Here is a 25,504-nt window from a genome sequence, read left to right on the forward strand (position 1 = left end):
TAACTTACCTCAGAAACTACTGACAGATATTACTATAACTAATGACAAATATTTATCATTATGCTTACTGTTTATTTTTTGTTATTGTTTGAAGCATGTATATCTTGCCTTGCAACCCAAACAGCTGCCTATGTTGCCTGCTAATAGTTAATTTGACAGTTGCTTACAATATTAGTAAGACACGTCACACAAAGGAAAAGAGACAGACATGGGTGTCTTGTGGTGGAGTTGATTTGTCATCATGAATTGAGATATGAAGACTTGGGATGACTGGAAAATTGGGGGGGGGGGGTCTCCCTGCCCCTTCTTTTTTGCAGAAAGGGAAGATGTTTGGAAACGTGAACAAATTGTGCCTTTCCAGGCTTTTGCATCTCTAATCTTGAATTATCTTTCAAATAGCTATGAAAACGATTATCCAAGTTAGGCTGGAATTTAACTTTCTTGCTTATTCTGGGTTATAGGTGAAATGGATGTTAGCATGTTTCCTCAGATCTAGCTAAGTAAGTCAAGAATTGGTGCATTACCAACAGTTTGTTGTTGTGTTCCTTCAAGTTATTTCTAATCTATGGCAATCCTATTATGGAGTTTTCTTTGCAAGCATTATTTAAATGGGGTTTGCTATTGTCTTCCTGTGACTGAGAGACTTGTTCAGAGTCTGCCAGTGGGTTTCCATAGCTTGAGTGGACATTCAAACCCTAGTCTTAGTCCACTGCTCAAACCACTACACCATGCTGGCTTTATGCATCCAAGAAAAAAAAAATGTCATTTTGACAACCTACATTGAAAGCCATGGAAGGAGATTTGTCTTCAAACCTGCTGTTTTAATCCCAATGAATTTTGCTTGAGATCCAAATGCTTCCTTGTTGTTAAAATAACAACACTGATCATATGAACAATGTGGAGTACTTTAGACAAGTGTTCTCAGATAATGTTTAGTTCTAAAAAATAAAAGAGAGAAGAGGAACCATGAGATAATCAAAGGCTGTTTCCTGGAATCAAATTAAGTGTAAACAGTCTCTCAGTTGCACTCATCAGCCTGTTGTTATTTCATGCTTGACTAAGATCTCTAGCAGAGGGGGAAAGCATGTCACTTTGTTATTTTTATTGTTTTATTTTCCACTTCTAGAGAACCTTGTAGATCAATAAAAAACTGTCATTTTCTATAGGATTACAATCTGAAAGATGTAGCAAAGAGAAAAAGAGATGAGTAGTAAAATAATTTTGACCAAGATACTGTGGAGTGGTATGTAACTATGCCAGTGGTAGTGGAGGAGGAAGCATGGCTAGAGGTAAAGTGGCAGAAGACAATGTAATGATGCAGCAGAAGCCATCTCTGTCCAAATGTTAAGCTGCTTTCTTAAGTAACTTGAGAGTTCCCTGGAAGTTGGCAGGGCAGCTTAATTTTATGATAAATGTGGCAACCGTGTTCACCAGTGCACTAATCCTTATGCTAGTATAAACAGCTGGATCTAAACCACTAATGCTGAAAAATTACCAAGTTTTTATGTTAACCAGCTGAGATAGAAGATGCTGAAAATCTTTCAAAAGAATCAGGTGCTACAGTATTTTTGGAATCCACATCTATGGATTCAACCATCTGGAAATCAATTTTTTATATAAAAAATCTCAGTCCTGCCACAGCAAAGCAGCTGGAAGATACAGAGTGTGTCAGGAAAGTAATGTTGCTGAGCACCCGTCTGTGCCATCATATCACCAGCAGCCAGCAAATGGGGTTGGTCAGCTAACATAATGCTGGATTTGCAGGCTCTGCCAGGCCCGTCTCTTGTTCTTAGGTGGCAATTTTGGCAGGTGATTGGTGTCTCTTAGCAAAGCTGAGCACAAATTGTCAGAGAACAGAATGTGTGAATTGTCTGTTCGAAAGCATTTGTGTTTGGATTAAGTGTTTTGACTGCTGTTTGATGAGTCTTGATCTGTGGGGATTTTATGGAAAAAATGATGTGTTCTGCCACATAATGAGAGGGGATACTTGACAAAATTCCTGCAGTTTACATTAGAATAAATATTCCACTCAAAAAGACAGCACGTGGTAAAAAAAAAAAAACAGCAATGAATTAACAGCCTTCCTTATACCATTTTACCAATCATCTACTTCAAAACCACACATTTAACCCGCAGTCATTCATTTATTTCAAAGCAAATAAAGTACATGGATTAATTAATCTTTCTGGGAGACTGAGTTGGAAGGAGTTTTAAACATATGAATAATTTTTGCTAGAGAGTTTTAAACAATGTGATATGTTTAGTTTTATGTACCAGTACTTGTTTTATAATTGCAAAAGACTGAAAACAATCTATTATTATACCTTGAATTGACTGATTACTGTAGGTAACACCTGAAGGAAGGATGTGGGATTATATTTTGAATCAGTGCAACTTGCAAGTGGAGGCGGGGGGGAAGGAACCAGGTGGTGACGCTTACTCCTGGGGATGGGTAAGTGGTGATGTAGGTGATGCTGGGTGCGGAGTGATGGTTTCCCTCTGCTGCCTGCTGGATTTGCCACACTGCATGGTGAATCCCCTTGCTATCACCTGCCATGTAGACTTTAATGTGATGGGGTTCTCAGTCTCTATGCAAAGTATAGAATGCACAATCACAATACACAACATTTAACTACAATGCAAAAAAAGAAGCATGATCACAGTAAAAGCATAAGATGCAAGCTACAATGCCCAATAAGCAATATGCAATGCACAATTTGCAACTCTGCTTTTTCTATAATCAGCAGTATACATATATTGTGTATTGGTGACTTTTTGACCCTATACAATGTATATGTCTCTAACAGGACAACAACCCATCATTTATTTCAGAGAAATTGAAATATATTTTTGGGAACACTGCTGACTCAGAAACTGGCTGGAGGGACAACTGCAGCCACTCTAAGCAGGTCTGGTTACCTGGTGTTGCTGCAAAGCAGTAAAATTATGAAGCATTTGGGAGAGGAACAGCTGGTTGGAATAAGAACGCTACTGAGAGCAATTGTGTCTGCAGTGAATGCTGTCTCATAAGGAATCAGGTAAATAATCTCTGTTACAGTATAGCATTGTTCTGTCATTAAACAGAGGCCAGCATGACTCACTTAAATGTGGAAATGTGTATCATGCAACATGATACATAGCATTTTTAATATTCAGAGATGTTGAGCTTTAACAGAGGGAAGAGGTTGTTTTAGTGTGCAGTGGTACATTCAAAGTGTTCAAATCATCAATGTATATATCATTATCTTTGCGGCTGTTGGGTTGCAGACCCGTTCGAAATCACCTTGGGTCTATTGTCCCATTCTGATGTGATCTGTGTGGGGATGGTACATAGCCCTGCTGTTTGATGAGTGTATGTCAGCTCTAATGGAAAATTGAAGTCATTTATGTAGCTAGGTGAGATTCTTGTTATTATATCACAGCTGCAACACAACATCCACTCAACATAGCATAACTATCTGCATGCCAGCACTATACAAGCCTCATGTGCAATAGCACAATTGGACAACATAGGTAAAAGACTGGGTATTGTTTCACACTTTGCAACCACAATGCACTATTGTAAGGTGAAACAACAATGTAAAACATTGCTGTTAAGTGCAACTCCACATCTGCCCACTGTCAGCAGAACAGACATAGAACAATATATGGGGGTGCATGCCAGTCAAAGACATCTACACTGTAGAATGAATGCAGTTTGACATCACTAACTGTTACGGCTCAAAGCTATGGAATCATGGGAGCTGTAGTTTTAGCTTTCCCTGCAAAATGATGCTGGTAGCTGACCAGCTCCCATGATTCCATAGAACTGAGTTATGGTGTCAAACTACATTCATTCTGCAGTGTATGGTATTAAGTGCCCTGCAGTATAAATAACTGTATGGCACAGTAGTTGCTCCTCATGTTGTCGGAGAATGTTTTAATCTGTGCATGATATTGCCTTTGTGGTTTATTTTTATTTCCCTTATTACTTTTATATAGTTATCATGATAAATACTCCTCTTATCCAATACCTGACTTTAAATGAGTGTGCAGCCTGGGCCCTGCCACATGCACAATGGAGGACCTTCTTACAGCAACACCAGAGGCACTCCAAATGGCCAGCTACTGGTCAAAGGACATTTAGTATAATGCCAAGTTTTTAAAACGTTGTTTATGTTTGCAATTACATTACAACTTGTACCCTCGGTTTGCATCTGACACAAAAATAAATAATGGGTTTGGAAGTTTAAATCCTCTTAAAATATCAAAATACAGTTCTCAGTCATCAAAGATGATCCCCACATGTTTGCAACATGCCAACAAATGCACAACCAGTAAAAAACCTTTTTCTTGATTGTTAAGCTTGATGTATAATGTGGTGTGCTATGGAAGGGTGGGGTACACTTGTGTGTTAGGAAATATAACCATATTGATTTGAAAATATGCTGTAACCAACCAGAAACAAGGAAGTCTCCAATTGTCATAGCAACAAAACACTTGAGGACAAAATAAGCAAAGCCACTTGGGACAGTTGTGACTTTTGAGACTGTTGTGTTCTTGGAAGTCTCTTGAGAGCTGCAAGAAACTAGAAGTGTCTGGGTTTTTAATAGCACAAGAACATCAAATTTTGGGTAGCATCAACATCTCTCAAGGACCTTGAACTGACAAGCATTTAGATGGATCGTTTTAGACTAAGTGTCTGCACTTTTGTCTTTTGTGTGTTTCGCAGTATTGTGCAAAAAGAATGGAGAGCATTAATAATGTTCTGCTCTGGTATAACACATCCTCTTCATTCTGGTATATGACAAGTTTAGGATGAATGATTTTATGGATCTGGAGGGCTGTTTCCCATCAATTCCTTTTATATTTGTATATAATAGAGCTGGGTCTAAAAATAACCTCAGAAATCATTTAACCCAGGAAATTTCTACTTCAGTATTAGGTGACTATCCAACCTCTATTTAATAAATGCTAAGAAGGGGAACTTTATCACTTTTCAGGGAGATTAGTTCACTTCTTGAAAATTCATACCATTACGTCTTTCTTATGTCATCTTTCTTTTACTTCAAACCCATCGCTTTGGATCCTGACATCTAGAGCAGAGCTTTCCAAACATTTCATGTAAGTGACACACCTTTTTAGAGATCGTTTCACAACATAGAAATCCAGTTCTACTAGCAAACCAGAGTTTAAACCAATCATAAGAGATATGGAAATATTATAATAATGAAATGTATGAGGACACATCATTGAAATATTTATATTTTAAAAATATATATGATTTATTGCTTATTTCTCATAGACTCAGAGGTTTCCCATTATGTTCATGCAACACACCTACACATTGTAGCAGACACACTAAATTGTCATGACACCTAGTTTGGAAAGCTCTGATCTAGAACAACAGAGAACAAATCTGCTCTGCTATCTATGTGACAGCTCTTTAAATATTCATAGATCTGTCTTATCATTTCTTCACATTTTGTCAGCTACAATATACACACAAAATGGAAAAAAAACAAACTACGTCTCATAACCCAGACAATATCCTTCTGAAGTAGCAAATTATATCAACCTTTTTGGATACTTGATCACACTGCTAACTTGTGTTTAGTTTGTGATCTACTAAAATCACTGGATATTTTTTTGCACAAATAGTTGCTATAGAAAGCATCACCCATCTTATGTTTGTACATCTGCTTTTTTTAAACCCAAATGTAAAGGTTTGCAGTCATCTCTATTTACATTCATATTATTAGTTTTGGCTGTGTACTCCATCCTGTTGGATAATTTGAATCCTGATTCTACCTTGCAAGAGATGTTCATTGACCCTCCCAGCTCAGTATAATCTACCAATGTGATGAGCATTTCCTCCATTCCTTTGATGAAGTCATTTAGAAAGATCTAGAAGAGACCTGTGAACAAGGATTTGTCTATTACAAAAATACTGTGGCACATGATTGGTCTCTCCAGGTTGGCAAGGATCCATGGATGAATAACTGTTACAGTAGAATCTCACTTGTCCAACACTCACTTATCCAATGTTCTGGATTATCCAATGCATTTTTGTAGTCAATGTTTTCAAAATATTGTGATATTTTGGTGCTAAATTCGTAAATACAGTAATTACTACATAGCATTTCTACGTATTGAACTACTTTTTCTGTCAAATTTGTTGTATAACATGATGTTTTGGTGCTTAATTTGTAAAATCATAACCTAATTTGATGTTTAATAGGCTTTTCCTTAATCCCTCCTTATTATCCAACGTATTCACTTATCCAACGTTCTGCCAGCCCGTTTATGTTGGATAAGTGAGTCTTTACTATATTTGGACAGTTACTAATAAAGATCCATCGATCTGCAAATTCACAAGTTTTTACAGGGATATTGTGCCAAGTCTGTGTTCTCACTTTCAAAGGAAATCAAACCAGGAAATATTGGGTGGGTACTATTTGAAAGTGAAAGTAAATACATATCTTTATAATTTATCATGTATTTTATAGCAGATCATTCCACTTCAAATTAATTGCACAATTCCCAATTATTTCAGTGGGAGTTTTTTTTTTACCAGAGAATGTCCCCATGGATCGTGTCCATAACTGTCTAGTAAATGTTCCAAATTGTGATTTCCTCTTCAATTGTGTTTTACTAGGAAGAAATTGCATCTAGGATTCCGTTTGCAAATACAAGTAAAAAAGAGTCCCAAGTATAATAAAATCATTACACATTTTTATTCTGAAGAACATTTTGCATTTCTTTTCATACAAAATGATGTAGGTCAAGAAACAATCTACAAACCTTTAAATTCTTTCCAGGCATTTTAAAGAAGTGATTCAAGAAGAGGTCTGTAAGGTATCCATAGCAAATTGCCACTGTGCACAAAATGGTTACAGGAGCAGAGTTCATGTATGTCACACTTTAAGAAATGTGAGTTTGATTGCTACCTATTTTGTTAATGTAGATAAAACCTGATCAGGTTACTTGGCCACAAGCCAGTTGATTCAGTCTTAAGAAAACAGACACTAGACAGTACAGGTTTCCAAAATTGTATTAGCCTCAGTATCACTGCATCACAAACAATATCCAAGCCCTCCTTTAATTGCATAAAAATAATTCTGGAAACAGTACACATGGAACCACAAAAGGGGGAGAAGAAATCATATACACCCAATATTGGGAATATTTGGGATTTGTAAATAGTAATTTCATCACATACTCTGCTTCAAGTCTAACTTTTATATGCCCCTGCCAAAGCAACACTTTCAGCACAGCCCTGTGCATCTTTATTGCATTGTATTCCATGGGGCCTACTCCTGGGAAACAATGCATATGACTGGGATCTTAACCTACAAATAGCCATGTATTTAGCTGCATGGTTAAAAGATATCTTGTTAAAATTGGCCACGTTTGGTTCTTTATATTTACCTGTTATTGCAGGAGTTTTAGCATAAATAAACAGACAGCTTGTTGTCATTCAAACGAGATACAGACAATTCCACATCCCTTAATTTCCATATATCATACTATAAAATAGTAATCTTCAATGTCTTACGTTGTATAGCAAGACTCTTATTGACTCAAAATATTTTTTTAAAAATCTCTGTAGCATCAATTTTTGTTAAAATCTTTACCTCAAAAGCATTTTACAATGAAGAAATAAGAGGTGGCTCTATTTAAATATTTAATCCTATAGCTCTATACAGTCCAAGTAAAAATACTTCTATCTAGAATCCTGTGGAGAATAACAATAATTAGGCTCCATAAATATTGCTGCAGTTCAATTACGGTACAATAATAATTACAAAATATAGAACATCTCTTTACAAATACAAATGATTGTAGATTACAATTTATTTACAATAATCTCTGCTATATAATTTTATTTTAAAACAAACTATCATATTTAACTTTACTTTAACCTGGTTGCAAGTGCATTGGTAAAAATGCAATTTATTCCAGTATATTTTGCCCTTAATGTGACAGTCATAAAACAGACTATCTTTAATGATATTTTGCTATGTAAACTGGTGTTACATATGAGAGAAACGCTTTTCAGCATCAGTCCAATAAAATAATCTCTTGAAGGTAAAATTTGACAAACTGGATTAGACAAATGATAATAATAAAAAATAAGAGGCAAATTTGAAAAACAAGATTGGTGTGGATATGTGAAACGCAGTAGACATTTGATATGCTATGTAAGCAGAGGTAATGACACTTTTGATTGTCATCACCACATCCTTCTCCTGAAGACATTTGTTTTCAGTACCAAACCTTCCACTGAGAAACTTTTTCACTCTACAGGGCAGCAGCACAAAATGGAAAGGCAGCTATCTTTCAAATTTTCCTTCATCATTTGAAAACAGGCTGGTTAGAATCTCCATGGATCTAAAGATCAATCTTTCTTCACCGACGAGCGCAAGATTCGGTAGCCAAAGGCCTTGTTCTTCTATAGCAATGGCCTTCTCCTGCCACTCGGATCCTCATTCATCCTACTGGAGACTCTTATTAAAAAATAAAAGTATGGCTTCCTTGCATTGTGACATCATCACCCGTGCAAAGCTTACTTCCAACTAGTGCCTAGCATCTTGGAAATATGAGGCACTTTTGTTTATTCAAAATCAAAGATATTTTTTCTTACTAAATACTATAAGGTTGTAATGCATATCATTTCATCGGCTAAATCTTCTTCATATTTATTAGTCTCTGGCTCTTCATCACTATAGCCAGGACCAAAGTCTTGAAGTTCATAATCTTGTCTATTTAAAATAGGGAACATGTCACCATTGGCGCCATTGCTAATGTTCCCATTGAGAAGGTTACTTGCAGCACTTTCCATCTCATCAATAGTCATGTCACAAGCATCTGCAATTTCATGTTTTGTGGCAGAAACAAACTTTGGGTCCTTTGCGTACCGTCCTAGTCCTTCAGATATAAGTACCTGGAACAGATATAGAATAAACGTTAAGGAGAAATTAGGCATTTAGAAAGCAAAAGTAAATAGCTGAATTTTCCGTATCTTCATTTCACTTTATATAGTGTAAAATCTTGAGTAGGGTTTGGAAACTTCTTAAAATAATTAGTACAATTATGGTTTCAAGGACATCAATGTAATCTTAACTGAATATTTACCATTTCAAAAGCTAATACTTTGTTATCGAAAAGAAGCTACCGTATTTCATTGCATAATAGCCATCATTTCATAATAGTTACACTCCCCTTTATGGGTCCTGATTTTGGTATTTTAAGATTCTTCTTAAAATTTTAAGAGTGTGAAAATAGTCATACCCTTGGATTTGTTGCAATGTAAACAGTCTAGCTTTCCCTTCCACGTGCCCTGCTCTAAACAGCTTTACCTACACTCTCTTGCTAAAGGGCTCTACTCTCTTACTTGGACCCTTTCAGTAAGGGCACATCACTCACCCATCCATCTGCACATATTTTCCTTGCATAACAGGCACACACACCCATAAAAAGTGTGACTATTATGTGATGAAATATGATAGTTACTTTAGTTGCCTTAACAACATCAGAATGCTACAATTTGCTGCTGTAAGGTACAAAACACAAGCATCCTCTAACTGTAGGAAGAGTAGGAAAATGTGACATGGACCATCCCAAGAACATCTCAGCAACAGGGTCTGGAGCAATAATTTCTATGATCTTTCTTCCTAACCTTGTGTGTGGGTATTTTTTGATCAAGTTAGCAGGTGATTTAATGCATTCAGAAGGGTCTCTTTATGAGATGCTGGGGATGTGGTCAGCAGGAGTCAAACCTAGTACTAATGATACTGGATTTTGTCACACTGTCAAGTGCCAGGGGAATTATGCAGTGATAACCAACTGTGTGGCATGCCATAGTTGTTAATCCTGGCAAATGGGCTCAGTATTTTTTCTTAAATCCACAAATAGGTTGGCTGATGCCTGGCTATAGAACCATAATGGCATCTATCTTATGGGCAACTATAATCAATACATTTTTAGCCTTATATTCTTCAATTACATGTCTATATTGTTGTTGTCATCATCATTATTGTTTGGTAAGCAGAGGAACTGGCCATTGGATCTGTAACAGAATCTCTCACAATTTCACATTGTGTTCATAGAATCAGGGACAGAAATTACAGGACTGGGAAAACAAACACCAGATCGACCAGAAACTCAGCAATGATTGAATAAAGAAAATGTTTATGTTGCCTGAAAGATGTGCTCTGCTCAAAGTAACCCTGATTGTGTGCTTGGGTTCACACAAGAAAAGGAAAGCAAAGGGTATTGATTCTCATTCTAGCTACTTCACTTCTAGCAATTAAGGTAAAATGAACTATGTATAATATTAAGCAATGCCTCATTTTTGAAAATGATTTAATTCCCATCACAAAGTATAAAACAAAAACAGAATTCTTACCGCTTCTACTAAACTGTCCGCACTTCTCTGTTTGTCACTATGCTTATGCCTAAAGTCACTCGGTACAGTCAAATTAGCTGGTGTAAATGTCCGATAGGCAATATCAGGATCGTCCGTGTACCAGGAGCTTCTGTGCAAAGAAGGTAGGCTGCCATTCATATATTCTGTAGAGTCAGGCTGGTCTACTTGGATAAGAGGAGTATAATAAGGAGTACGGTCACGGTTGGGTGGGGTGGCTGGTGGAGTGGCCCACGAACGTGTTGAACGACTAGGAGAATGTCGATGAGCTTTCGTGGCATCCAGACCTGCAACAGCCATGACCTGAGAAAAAGATGAAAAGGTGATAAGTTCACATGTTTATGGAGGCGGTAGCTTGAAGCATAACTGTAACTACTAACCAAAATTACTTGCTGTCTCATGCCATCAGTCAGAGGGACTTTGATGGTTCTTTTCCTGCATGGCAGGGTGGTTGAACTAGATGGGCCATGTGGTATCTTCCAACTCTATGATTCAATGATTCTGATTCTATGATTCTAAGTAAGATGTCATAAAAGTTTTTTTTAAAAATCCATAGGAGTAAAGAAGAGAAGTATGTTGTTTAACCGGCTATAAACAATTAAGTGTTCATTTTGTTCATACATGGAGTTTTGATTACCTATTTCTCTTTTCTGCTTCTTTTCAAAAAATATGTGAAAACATGGCTTAAAATGTTTTCTATTTGGAAGTTGCCTGGGGGCTGGTGAGCTTGTGGCTTGTGTCTGACGTGAAGAGGTCAACCTGTAGCTCTCCACAGTGAGTCTGCAATCATGTCCAGCCTCTATTCCCTGCAATTTAGAGTGTGGTGACTCAGAAAGTCTGCTCCCTTGTTCAAAGAGCCCTAAATGTATTGTGTTCTGCTGAGATGAAGAGGAGAATCTCCCCAGCCCAGGAGAGGAGTTGATGGGTTTTCTTGTGTAGAGAGAGAACTAAACTTCCCTGCTCTGTCAGTTTGAGATTGCATTTGCCCCATTGGGTTGTCCTCTTATTTTTGTGTTGCAGCCACCACTATTCATTGGCAAGTGAGCTCCCTCAACTCCTGGCTGTCATCTTTTGGATGTTCTGAGATCATAAGCTGGTTAAGTAGACATCTTAGTCTAACCTCAGCAGAGGAGACCATGCTTACAGGGAACTCTATGGCTGGAGAGAAGCAATGGCAGGAAAATGGTGATGGCAGCAATGTACGAACAGACAATGGATCAGGTCAGAAATGGATCAAATCCAGCTATCCAGACCAACATAAATAATGCAGTAGCAGTTGGTAAAGTATGTTCAGGCTTTACTAACTGGGGCCTCAGCTTCATCAAAGTTGGAGGCACAAATAAGTTCAGCTTCTAAAGGGGATATATTCAATCTCCCCTCTAATCTTTGGTGGTGACTCTGAAAGGGACAGTTGTTGCAGTGGGGGTTGCTGTTGAGTGCACATTCTTACTGCTGCCATGGAAAGAGGATAAGAGTGCTCACCTGTCTTTCACTATTCAGATATAATTAGGGACTGAGGGACTCTAATTGATGATGCAATCTTTAGATTTTGTTTTACTTTCCTCATCCTCAGCCCAACCAAAGAAAAGCAAGCAGAGACAAACAAGGAGGTATATACGGGAGGAATAAAAAATAGAGGTAATAAAGTGAGAGCAATTTTAAATAGAGTGGTGGAGAAGAAAAAAAGTCAAGGATCCAAGGGAAAACAGAGGAATGGAGTTAGACAACCTTTCCTGGGCAAGGCAAGATGAAAGAATTGGGGAGGAGTCAGGGATCCAACAGGAATACTTTCTTCAAACCCCTTACTTCACCTCAGCAGGAGTCAACAAATTCATGGATTGCTCCTCCTTTTCTGGTTTGGAATAATTTATGTGTGTTTTGGCTATAGCATTTCAGGAGGTAGTCTAGGCAGAATGTTTACTTGGCATGCTAATTTTCTGTTTACATCTGTCCATGCATCTCGGAATGAAGTCATTTCATTCAGAGAAAAGTGCAATCTTGTTGCTTGTGTATTTAGAAGCAAATCCCTTGAGATCAGTTAGGTTTATTTCCAGATGAGTGGGCAAAAGGTTCCACACCTAAATCCACATTTTGTTCCTAAACCAGTTTCTTTAGATAATTAGAAATAACAATAATAATTAACGCAGTGCTTAACAATGAATTAACTTTTGTGCCTGCAAACCACAATGAATTAAATTTATGAATTTACCGCCAATTAATTACACAAATGTTGTAAACGCTGATCTTTGCATGTTCTCAAGCAGTGATATACAATTTTGCATCTGAAACCAAGTGTCATTTTCCCTTAACTCACCTGCTGTTGCATTAAGTGCAGGGGTAAAGCAGTGCGGTGAGGAAATGTAGGGGACAGTGGTATTTCATCTTGACTGCTCTGTCTGCGGAGGCATTCAAAATTAAAGGAAGAACGGCGATTTGCTAAAAAATAAAAGAATTAGATGTTACTATTTCCTTGTGACAGTTTCTAGAGACTGCTAGTATGTTGCAAGAGAAATGAGAAAACTCATTGTTCATATTTACAAACTGCCAAGAAATATTTTGTTGCTATTCTATCTGTTCAACCTCTCATTTTTCCTTTCTCGATGTTTCAAATTATCATACTGCCATTACATTTTCTTAACCTAACATACCACTGTTATTAGGATGTACTGTATTGATATTATGTTTTAAACACACATAGCAAAAAGTTGGCCCTCCCCCATTATATATATAAAAATGTAATGTTCATTTTACTATGGAGTAAACAACAAAACCACCAAATCCAATCACACCAAATTTGGCCACAAAAGACATAGTCATCCAAAATATGTCTTTCAATAAAAAAACCCAAGAGAAATAGTCAAAATTACAGAAGATGAGGAAGAGCTTTTCTCCCCTTAACTGCCAGTTAGAAATGTAGGCTCTGCTGCCTTTAGCCACACACCCCCCCCGGCTGCCTTTAGGCCCCACCCCTTTTGTATCCTAGCAACTCCCTCAGCCAAAATGGCACCCAGGGCACAGGCAGTTAGGCCTCTTCGAAACAGCCTATAAAATACAGATTATCTGATTTGAACTGGATTATATGGCAGTGTAGACTCAAGGCCCTTCCACACAGCTATATTACCCAGAATGCCAAGGCAGGATAATCCACAGTATCGCCTTTGAACTGGATTATCTAGAGTTAACACTGCCATATAATCCAGTTCAGTGTGGATTTTATACAGCTGTGTAGGAGGGGCCTCATATAATCCAGTTCTAAGCAGATAATATAAGATTATAAATATAATATGTAATAATTACTGTGGTATAATAATACAGAACAATATAATATCTAAAACCAGGACAGTAAATAAAGAGCAACACTCTGAAAGCAGGGAAATTGGGAATTCCAGAAAGGAAACAATCAGGGGCAGCTAACATCTCCCAACAAAGGATTCCCCCAAGCAGGAAGCAGACAGGCTTTGAAGCTGCAAGGCCATTAAATGTTAATCAAGGTGCCTAATTTCAGCATTCATACCTGCCACACCGAGACTATTAATTGCTATTCAAACTGGCCAACCAAGGATTCCGCAAAATAGAAAGCGGCCAGGCTTGCAAGCAGCAAGGCTATTCAGTGCTTTTCAATCTGGCCCACTGTGATGCCTCATGGGCCTTGTAGTCCTGTTCCTAGTGCCATCGTGGCAGATGAAGATGAAAACATGGGGTTTTCGCCGGTTCAACAAGAGCCGGAATCCTTTCACCTGCCGGATGTTGATGTTTGTCCTCAAGACTTCAGTAAACCAGACCTTGGGCATTCCTCCCCTCCGTTTCCCAGGAAGGAATCTTATTCTAGAGACAGAGGAGTCAGAGAAGCAAATCGGAGAAGTTTACGGATCGCTGCCAAACAACAGGCTGATTAGGCCTGCTTCCCTTGGGAAATTCTAAGGAGTCTTGCATCTGGACAGAGTTGGGTTTCGCTTCTTGTTCTCTAGGGAAAGAGTTTTGTTGACGGGAAAACGAGACCCAATATAGGTGTTTGGCGTGGGAGATTCTTTGCGGAGTCAATTGATCAGCTTCAGGAGAGAGATCGTGTGTGGACTTCGTAACCCCAGTTCCTTGCTTCCCGGATCAAGCATTCAAGCCTTGCCTAGCCTTGCTGTTTAACCACGGACCCTGTTCCACGCTTCACGTTTTGCCTTGTTTCTAGTCACGGACCTAGTCAAGAACCAAGTTTATTTCCAGCCTTGTTGTCAAGCTTCATTGGACTTCTAAGACTCTGACATTTCCCCACACTATTGCTTGGCAAAAGTGTGTGTTTCGGTCAAGTGGATTAAAACTTTGAACTCTAATATCATTTATTGGACAATACATTTTTGGACTATATTTGACCTCATTTGAAAGGTCTGCTTCTGAACTATACTCTTCACTTGTTTTTATTGCTTTTATATATTTCCTTAATAAAGATATTAGATAGAGATTGGCCTCCGTGTAAGGTTATTGGTGCCCAGCAGCCAGGGGTCTGACAGTTTGACTCCGCCACCCACAGCACCAAATAACCTAAGGCCAATATGTCAACACCAGGAGCCGGAGCGGCCGCCCCAGCTCAACCACTCAGTTACACCATTTCTCAAGATGAATTTAATTGGATTCGGGACACACTCCGAGAGCAGGAGGGAGAGATACGGGGCTTGAAGGAACGAGGAGCCCGTCTCCCTGCTCTAGCGCTACCAACCAAGTTTTCTGGAGAAGCCTCCAAGGTCCATGTCTTCCGTCGCCAGTGCCAGGCGTACTTAGAAGCCCATCAAGCCGAGTTTGCCCAAGAAGATGTCAAGGTGGCGTGGATTTTCAGTCTCCTAGATGGGCCTGCGGCTACTTGGGCGACGGCATTGTACGACGCAGGTTCCACGCACCTAAACACCGCGCAGCAATTCTTGAACCACCTTCGAAAAACCTGGGGGATCAAGGACGACGAAGAGGCGGCTGGCCATAAACTCCGACGCCTCTTCCAAGGGGACAGACCGTTGTCCCGGTACATAGCTGAGTTCCGGGTGCTGGCTCAAAACACCGGCTGGAATGATATAGCCCTCAGAGGACAGTTTCGCGAAGGCCTCAACATCGAGATGCAGGAAGAAATCTCCTTCTTCGTTACCGAGGTTCCCCATTTCCCCGTGATTTTCGGTATCCCGTGGCTGACACTCCACGACCCAAACATCTCCTGGTCCAACAGAGAACTGCAGTTCGCCTCAAGGTATTGCCAAAATCATTGCCTAGTAGCCAAGGTTTGCCATGCCACAGACGCAGAACCCATCATCACCTTGCCCAAGAAATATTCAGACTAATAATATTCGGGATGTTTTCAATGAAAAGGAAGCCGAGAAACTACCCCCACATAGACCCTATGACTGTGCCATTGACCTGGTGGTCTAGATCGGTTCTTGATCATATACTTGGACGACTTTTTGGTGTTTTCGAAATCACAAACAGAACACGATCAGCACGTCAGAATGGTGCTACAATGATTGCGGGATCATGGACTATATGCCAAGTTAGAAAAATGCGCCTTTGATTTGCAAGAGGTAGACTTCCTGGGATACCGCGTCTCGCCACTAGGACTCTCCATGGACCCGGCAAAGGTTTCGGCCGTATTGGAATGGCGGGCGCCAACTAACAAAAAGGAAGTACAACGCTTCTTGGGGTTTGCAAACTACTACCGCAAATTCATTCTAGAATTCGCTCGCTGGTCTGACCCAATCACCAGCTGCATCCGAGGGAAACAGCCTTTCCGCTGGACAGAACAAGCTGAGAAAGGGTTCCACCAGCTAAAGCAATTATTCACGACCCAGCCAATTCTACAGCACCCTGATCCTAAAACCCCTTTTGTTGTGCAGGCTGACGCCTCCGATGTGGCAATTGGGGCTGTGCTCATGCAACCAGTGGGAGAACATCTCCATCCTTGTGCCTATTACTCACGACAACTAACAGCCCCAGAGAGAAATTATACCATTTGGGAAAAAGAACTCTTAGCCATAAAGGCAGCCTTTGAAAATTGGAGGCATTGGTTAGAAGGGGCCAAATTTCCCATTGAAGTCCATACTGACCATCGAAATTTGGAGCATCTAAGGACCGCACGGAAGCTAAACCAAAGGCAGCAGCGCTGGGCTTTGTTCTTTGAACGTTTTGACTTCCGGATCCATTATGTGACTCCGGCTCAGACCAAGCAAGCAGATGCCCTATTATAGATATTAGATAGATATTAGATAGAGATTGGCCTCCGTGTAAGGTTATTGGTGCCCAGCAGCCAGGGGTCTGACACCCACCAAGATTTCCATAAGTAAAAAATCCCCAGGCTTTGAAGCCACGAGGGTATGCCGTCCCATTCAACCTGGCCTAGCAAGGATGCCCTATGTAGAAAGCAGATCTGATAATGCACAAATATCTATAATAATACAGAAAAATAATGTATGTGTATACACTCTTGTAACTCTTGGCTCGTTATAGAACTCCACTTAAAACAGAGCCAGTGCTACTAATAAGAATCGTGCTAAGCACAATAAAATTAAAACAGACACAACACCCGAGGAAGTGATAACGATATAAGGGGAACAACCCGGGAGACTTTGTTGTGTTCCAGTTCTTGGCGTTGCAAAGCAAACGAAGAATTCCTTTGAATATAGAAACTGTTATCTTGGACACTGAATATTTTTACTACAATTGACGTTGGCCCAAGATTCTACACAACTCCAGGAATAATATGGACTTGGTTGTCTCTTTTTGTCTGTTATTTACTTTTGATATAGTATACTTTGTGAGAGTATGACATGGATATTGTACCTTTGTTTATGAAATCCTGAAAGCAATTTTTTATATGCAATATAGTTTGAAGAGAATTACTTTAATATAGAGTTGTAGAAACCTGAATTGTATTACATTTATTGGGATTGTTACAAGAGTGTATACACATACGTTATTTTTCTGTGTCTATGTAGAAAGCAGCTAGGCTTTTAAGCTGCAAGACTATTCAGTGCAATTCAGGCTGGCCAAACAATGGTTCCCCTACAAAGGAAGTAGCCAGGCTTCAAAGCAGCTCTTTGATTGAGGGTGCTACTCCAGCTCGCCAAACAGGGATTCCAATAGTTATAACACAGCCAGGTATTGAAGCTGCAAGGCTATTCAGTGCAATTCGACCAGACCAACAAAGGATTAACCTTGGTAGAAGGCAGCCAGGCTTTGAAACAGTGATACCACTTTGTACCATTGAAGCTAACCAACCAAAGATTCCCCCAGATAGCAAGCAGCCAGGCTTTGAAGCAGCGAAGCTATTTGTTGCAATTCTTGCAGCCCAAAAAACCATTCCCCTAGAACGCAAGTACCCAGCCTTCCCAGCAGAAAGCCTATTCCATCGCATTCCAGCTCACCAAACAAGGATTCCCATAAGAAGAAAATGGCCAGGCTTTGAGGCTGCAAGGCTATTCACTGCTATTCCACCTGGCTAACAAATGATTCCCATAAACCACAGCAACGCGTAACCGGGCAAAGCTAGTTTGTATATAAAACAGAGTAGACTACTGTTTGGCATTATTATAGCTCATAGTTGTCATGTTAAAGAGTTCAGTCATCTTGTTAAAGGTTAATGTTTAACTCCGTTCATTACTTTGTCTGTGAAAATGGTTTTATGTGGCATTTCTAGCTCAGAAATTCCAAAGAAATAATTCACGGTGGATTTTCTGATTCTGATGAGGAACTGAAACACAACAACACCTGGTTGGAGATTGCAAGCACCCATGATAAAAAGGCAAATCATACAGTGAGAAGGTATTGCCTATTTGAGATAGAATCTACAACTTTATCATTAGCACTTTTACCAGTGACATACCTTTATCACATAACAGAAGCAAAAATGGGGTACAAATGGCAAACATCATAGAAATATAGAGTTGGAAGAGACCTCACGGGCCATCCAGCTCAACCTGCTGCCAAGAAGCAGGGAAATCTCATTCAAAGCACCCCTGACAGATGGCCATCCAGCCTCTGCTTAAAAGCCTCCAAAGGAGGAGCCTCCATCACACTCCGGGGCAGAGAGTTCCACTGCTGAACAGCTCTCACAGTGAGGAAGTTCTTCCTACTGTTCTGGTGGAATCTCCTTTCCTATAGTTTGAAGCCAATGTTCCGCAACCTAGTCTGCAGAGCAGCAGAAAACAAGCTTGCTCCCTCCTCCCTATGATTTCTCCTCACATATTTGTACATGGCTATCGTGTCTTCTCTCATCCTTCTCTTTTGCAGGCTAAACATGCCCAGGTCTTTAAGCCGCTCCTCATAGGGCTTGCTCTCCAGAACCTGGATCATTTTAGTTGCCCTCCTCTGGATACATCCCAGTTTGTCAACATTTTCCTTAAATTGCGGTATCCAGAATTTGACACAGTATTCCAGGTGTGTTTTAACCAAAGCAGAACAGAGGGATAGCTCCTGTCTTCTGGAGTATTCGCTATCCCTCCCAATGTAGAGTAAAACAATCAGTTGTGACTGACCACTATGTAAACTCAGTTAATCCTCTGCCATCCCCTTTGTTAGCTGTGTTTAAAATATCTCAGTTTCTCTCTTCTCCTCGTACTCCTCTCAATTCTGGCTTATTTTAGTTTCAGTTTCAGTTCAAATTGGGGTGCTTTCAAACTAGGGCCAAACCCATGACGAAGTGGGTTTAAGAAACTCACTTCATTGTGGGTTAAAATCCCCATGCCCAAATAAAAGCCCAGGGTTTCCCAAGGGTGGGGGTGAGTGGGTATCCCCATGCCAGCACGGTAACTACTGTGGTGGAATGGAGCTACTCTCAACCCTCCCAAGCCTTAAAATAAAAAAATTCTTACTGGGTCACCATGGCCCTGCTCCAGCAGCCCTTGTAGCATGTAAAAATATTGTGCCAGGAGAAGGGGGGGGGGGAGAGTTCTCATATAAATAATGTGCCAGGAGGACTGCCGGAGTAGAGTCATGGTGACCTGGTAAGGATTTTTTTTAATGTCAAGGCTTTGGGAGGTTGGGGTGGGAAGGGGGGTGCCATCTGGGGGTGAATCCACACAGGCCCCAAACCCCATTAAACCTAGGCCTTTCAGGAAGACCTGGGTTTCATGGGGTAGCTAATTCTCTTTTAACAGAGATGTTGTTTGGACATCTCAAGCAAAAGAAATATGCAAAAATTTGTCTAACTTGTGGGATATTTCTCATTCATAACCTTTGCTCTCTTGACCACACTCTGATGTGGTCACATATGTCCAGTTTTCATCTGTAAAATATTGGATGTAATGCCACTCATAACACATGGCTTCTTTTATATCAGTAAAGACTTTTCCACAATGGGGATATTCCAGAGAATATTACAATGAAGCTCACCCTATACTTGCATTGTTGGGCATTAGCATTGTACAGGTTAATGCATGTAACATCAATGTGTACAAAATTTTACTTGTGCTTCAGAGCAGTCTGTCTGATTTAAAGAAAGATCCTAAAATACACTAATTTAAATTAGCCTAATTACTGATGCTAATGACAAAAAACAACAAAACTCAGTACTACCTAAAGCAGTGGTTCTCAACTTGTGAGTCCCCAGGTGTTTTGATCTACAACTCCCAGAAATCCCAGCCAGTTTACCAGCTGTTAGGATATCTGGGAGTGGAAGGCCAAAACATCTGGAGACCCACAGGTTGAGAAACATCGACCTAAAGCTAGGTTGGGGTTTTTTTTGTGACATTTTGAAAAAAATGTTTATGAAATGTTTTATTGCTTGCAAGTGCAATATTTGAAAGAGTTGCTGATTATATCCAAAATGCAAGCAAATGAAGCTCATCTAGCTTTCTCAGATAAGTTATGTAGTTTAATTGCTTTCTTTTCCGAGTAGTCACATCAAACAACTCTCCAGCCTACCTTAACCGAAACATAATATTATCTTCTGTCTTCTGTTCTTGAAAACAATCCAGGGTGTTATTGCATTTAAATGAAAGTTCTCAAATTACTAATTCTTAATACATGTTTTCTGAGAAACTGAAACATTTTCCAGTATGGGTGAGGGAGCTTGCCTAAAAGCTACAATTGTGTTAGCGAATGGTGTGCCTGTCGTGAAAGTGATAGGAAGCTGCCAGAAAATGAGTCACTGCAATCACAGTACTATTTATTGAATTTTATATCAATATTGTATTCCATTCCTGTTTACACAATCGGAAGAATTCTTGTCGGACAGAGGCAATACAAATCCTCTTATATTCTTTGCAGTGCTTAGTACCTAACTCTTAAAACACAGAAACTGAGATCATATCAGTTCCAAGAAAAAGGATGCACAACCTGTTTATGTGTATGAAAAATTATAGTTATTAATAGCTCTTGGATGTAATTTTAAATCAAATATAAATATATCTTATCCAGTCATTAAGCAGAAAGGCAGTTGTGTTAATCTGTCAAAACAAAACCAAAAAGATCACCGTGCCACCTTGAAGACTAAAAATATTATTATATAACAAAACAAAGCTCTTTGCTATCGTTTCTCCATTCTTCTAACAGGAGTTGAAGTGTTTACTTCTAATCTAGTAGGCTTTACAGCGGTGATTACGTGCATTGCTACATGTAGCTTTAGAAGGCTTGCACGTGGCTTTGTGGCCAATGTTGCCAGGTTTTCAAAACAGCAATAAGGTAGTCAAAAAGCAGTTAATAACCTTCCTTATAAGAACCTTCCTTATAAGAAGTGATATTTGGCAACCCTATCTATGACCAATAATTTTTTGATTTATATCAACAATAATAATAAAAGAGATCACAAGAGGAAAATTCACGTCAAAGCAATCCAGGAACCCTGGCTTGTAATGTAAGAGCAACAGACTAGTGTATGCTGCAGAACTGTTCCTGTTCACAATTGGAATGGCAAAACAAATCATATCATGCAAACAGCAACACAAACTGTAATCCTAGATTCTTTCATTTGTTTTGGGAAAAACAAATCAGAGAAGTGTGATGTTCTGTGTTTGCATGACGTAATTTGTTTAGATGCTCTGATGACGAACAGGAGCAAGTATGCTGCAAATGCCAGAACATTGCTCTTACACTACAGGTCCAAGTTCCTGCAAAGCCCAAGCATGTCGTGATGTGCTTATTACCTCACTGTTGGTTATGGCTTGGACCTTAGGCATTCAAATAAGTGGGAAGGAAATTTGTAAAGTCTCTCTTCCAGTTTGCCAGCTCTTGTAATTGTTGTTAGCTCAATCACACATGTCAGAGCCAGCTTTAGGAGTTCTTATAACCAGGTATAGCTCCTTCTGGCTATTTCATTTCCTATCTCTAAATGGATTTTCTGACAAAATACACCAAAGCTTTCTTCTTCTTCTTTACATCATTAGAGAATCTGAAGTTTTTTTAAATCGTGTCAGAAGTGACTTGAGAACATACTGCAAGTCACTTCTGGTGTGGGAGAATTGGCTGTCTACACAGATGTTGTCCATGGGACATCTGGATGTTACCACCCTGTTGAGAGGCTTCTCTCATGTCCCCGCAAGCTAGAGCTGACAGACAGGAGCTCACTCTGGCTTGTGGATTTGAATGGCAACCTTCAGGTCAGCAACCCAACCTTCAGGTCAGCAGTTCAGCCAGCACAAGGGTTTAACCCATTGCACCGCTGGGGCTCCTAGAATCTGAAGTAATTACCTCACTTTCTACCATAACCTCATGCTGCCACGATTGTGACTCACCTAACCATGGTCTGTTGTGATGTGGGAACCCAGACCAGCAGCAGTTAATTTTAACCATTTGTGTGAATAAGTCAATATCTGAGGATGGTTGATAAAACTTGGTTTATTTGGACATGCCATTGTCAGCATTAATCACAGTTAATGGCATTGGCTTGTTGATTTGTTCGTTTCATTTAGGAAGCTTAAAAAGTCAAACAAGGAAAAGAAAAACTCAAATTGCTACAAATATACAAAAAATTAAATACAATTCAATTGTTACTAAGCCCAGTTAGTTGAAGAGAGCTGCAAATTCTCCACTCTCCTCTCTGTGGCTGCTCTGAAGGAAGTATGGGGAAGGTTAGGGCAAAAAGGAAAAGTTCATGATATCATGTGCTTGGCAGTTACCTGAAGAAATTGCAGTGTAAAGTTCTTCCTTATTAAACAACATTCTAGTGTTTCTGAATGACTTGTCTCCCCAAGTGTGATGGCATAGGAATCATTGGATGCATCCAATGAGAAACGAAATATATACACATGTAATGCTACCAGTCTTTCTTGTCTACTCACGTGTAGGAGTTGGAGGTAGCAGCCGTCTCCTTGGAGATCTTTTTGAATCATAACACATTTGTGACTCATCTTCCTCATAAAAACCATGGGGGTGATGATAACCTTTTGGTCGTTCATAATCTAAGTCATTACAGTGATATTTGCTGTGATAGTCACGTCTGTGCCTGAGGTGAAGAAGCAGATTGTTAATGACAACCACACTAGCAATTAGCCTTTTGCCGAGTGGCTCCTAAACAATAATGCAGAAGTGTACCTTGCTGATTCATTCTATAATGGATAGGCTAACCCACTATTTAAAGACAGTATTAACATGTGGGGTTTTCAGCAATCACAAAATGCGTAATACATATTTGTTTATAGGAAAAGACGCATTAATCTGGGCAGATATTCTATATCTGAATATGAGGAAAAACTTCCTGACCGTTAAGGACCCTTGCACACAGCCAATATAACCCAGAATATCAAGGCAGATAATCCACAATATCTGTTTTGAACTGATTATCTGACTCCACACTGCCATATAATCCAGTTCAATGTCGATTTTATACAGCTGTGTGGCCTAAGAGCTGTTCAGCAGTGGAACTCACTGCCTGAGAGTGGAGTGAGGCTCCCTCTTTGGAGGCTTTTTGGTAGAGGCTGGATGGTCATCTGTCAGGGGTTCTTTGACTGTGCTTTGACTGCATGGCAGGGGGATGGCCCATATGATCTCTTTCAACTCTGTGATTCTATGATCAATACAGTGAACTAAGTATACTTAACTAACCTCTCCTGGCCCAATCTCCCAAACCTGTCAGTCATTTGTTTCTCCAGTTGCTGACAGAATAGATCTCCTTCTGCCCAAGTAGCTGCTGCCCAGTAAAGGAGATTATGAGGGTCTTATGGTTGTGGCAATAGTGTTACAATCATAAATAAGTAGTGTTCATGAATACGGAACAGTTACAGACAAGGAAATGCAGGTACCTATTCAATATTCATGTTCACGACTTAAAAACAAACCATCAAACTGAACTTACATTATGCCTATTATCATTCTCTGTTGCACAAATATGAGATGTGTTTTGTTAGCATGCATGCTTTCTTCTCTTTCCTCTACCTGAATTCCCTTTTTAGAGCATATGATTCCCTTAATAATGAATGTAGAGAGCACTTACAGTGCAGACCTATAGCAGTCTGACATCACTTTAACTGCCATGGCTCAATCCTATGGAATCTTGGGATTTTTAGTTTATTGTGGCACCAGAGCCCTATGACAGAAACAACTATATCACAAAATTACATATCCCAGAATACGATAACATTGAACCATGGAAGTTACTGCAGTTTTAAACTGCTATAATTCTGCAGTGTAGATACAGTCATACAAAATAATCCTATACTCATCTAAAAGTAAACCCCATGGAACCTAGTGGAGCATACTCCTAAACTGGCACAGTTACAATGCTAGGCATACAGGATTTAATTTCATAGTGGAGACCAGTAATCTCACCTGCTTCCTGACAACATACTATCTTCTTCATAATACTCTTCACCACTATAATACTCCTGATCGTCCAAATAACAATCATCATTATAATAATCTCGAACTTCATGATCTTCTCGACATATCGTGGGTAGATGCCGATCACCTGATTCTGACCTATATTTAAAACAAAAATGTGGGAATGCAATTTTATTCAGTTTATATTTAACTCAACCTCTCGAAAGAAAAAACTCTCACATAAATCTTCAGTAGCTACATGATGGTATTTCAATATTGTTCATGAACCCCCTCGATGGATTGTCACCTTGCCGTGGTGAGGGGGCTTGCGTGTTCCGATGAACCTGTGGGCACTGGAGTGATGCACTCCCAGGAGTGGCCGCAGGGGAGGTTCCAGACCAAGCACAATCCGAAGACCCAAAGACCTCAACGGCGGAGCAGGCAGAGGATAACATGGTACATGTTACAACGGCTGTGAAGGCGGAAGAAGGCTGCAACAGACTGAGAAGCCACTGTCATTGTGTTAACCACACCACTGCTGGAACCTCACTCTGTGAAGACTGTGTGTTGACCGGCCGTGCACCGACCTCCACACATTAAAAAAAATCATGCACAGGCGTCTTCCAACAAAAATAAAAACAAACCTACAAAAGTCCCATGGCGATCAGCGAGTGGCGACGGGGGCAGGACTGTGAAATCTGGAAGCCCCTAGTCACAGACTGGCACATGGGCGGTGGATATGGACTCAGTCGTTCTACCTCAAGGACCGAGGCAGTTGAGTAGTCCGGCAGCTGTATCCATGACTGAGCAGCCCTTTTTAGGATCCGCTGTGCTCACCCCACACGGGGAAGGGGCTAGAAAAGGTGCCCTAAACATAGTCTGCCTCTCCTACCCTGACTGGACTGCCGTGTCCAGAGGGGTCACCACTCTGCGGCCAAAAAAGAAAAATGAACTTTGGAACATGGAACGTACGGACATTGTTAGATAACACTGACAGCGAACGCCCCGAACGCAGGACTGCTCTCATTGCAAGGGAGCTGGGACGCTTCAAGATCGACATAGCAGCCCTTCAGGAGACCCGGAGAGCAGGAGAGGGGCAGCTGAAGGAAGAAAAGGGAGGCTACACCTTCTTCTGGAAGGGACTGCCTGAAGAGGAGCGAAGAATACACGGAGTTGGCTTTGCTATCAGAAACGACCTGGTGAAGCACCTGACTGAAGCACCCACTGGCATCAACGAACGACTTTCAACCCTCCGAATTAACCTTGCCAAAAACCAACAGGCAACCATCATATGCGCCTATGCACCAACTCTAGATGCTGACGAAGACATCAAGGAAAAATTTTACTGTCAGCTGGATACCATCCTATCGGAGATAC

General features: G+C 40.0%; 1 protein-coding gene across 21 annotated transcripts in view; it reads right to left on the reverse strand.

Annotated features, from left to right (window-relative positions):
* Positions 1 to 6,692: 6,692 nt before the first annotated feature.
* cacna1d (calcium voltage-gated channel subunit alpha1 D) overlaps positions 6,693 to 25,504 on the reverse strand; it is a 300,008-nt gene continuing 281,196 nt past the window's right edge. For all 21 annotated transcript variants that reach the window (XM_062969926.1, XM_062969920.1, XM_062969918.1 and 18 more), the window contains 5 exons: positions 24,137 to 24,286; positions 22,651 to 22,814; positions 12,723 to 12,844; positions 10,391 to 10,711; positions 6,693 to 8,926 (listed from right to left, as the gene is read on the reverse strand). In XM_062969926.1, the coding sequence (XP_062825996.1) occupies positions 8,633 to 8,926; positions 10,391 to 10,711; positions 12,723 to 12,844; positions 22,651 to 22,814; positions 24,137 to 24,286 (1,051 nt within the window). In that variant the 3' untranslated portion in view covers positions 6,693 to 8,632. The remainder of the gene's footprint in view (positions 8,927 to 10,390; positions 10,712 to 12,722; positions 12,845 to 22,650; positions 22,815 to 24,136; positions 24,287 to 25,504) is intronic.

Source organism: Anolis carolinensis, chromosome 2 (assembly GCF_035594765.1).
Source record: "Anolis carolinensis isolate JA03-04 chromosome 2, rAnoCar3.1.pri, whole genome shotgun sequence".
NCBI lineage: Eukaryota > Metazoa > Chordata > Lepidosauria > Squamata > Dactyloidae > Anolis > Anolis carolinensis.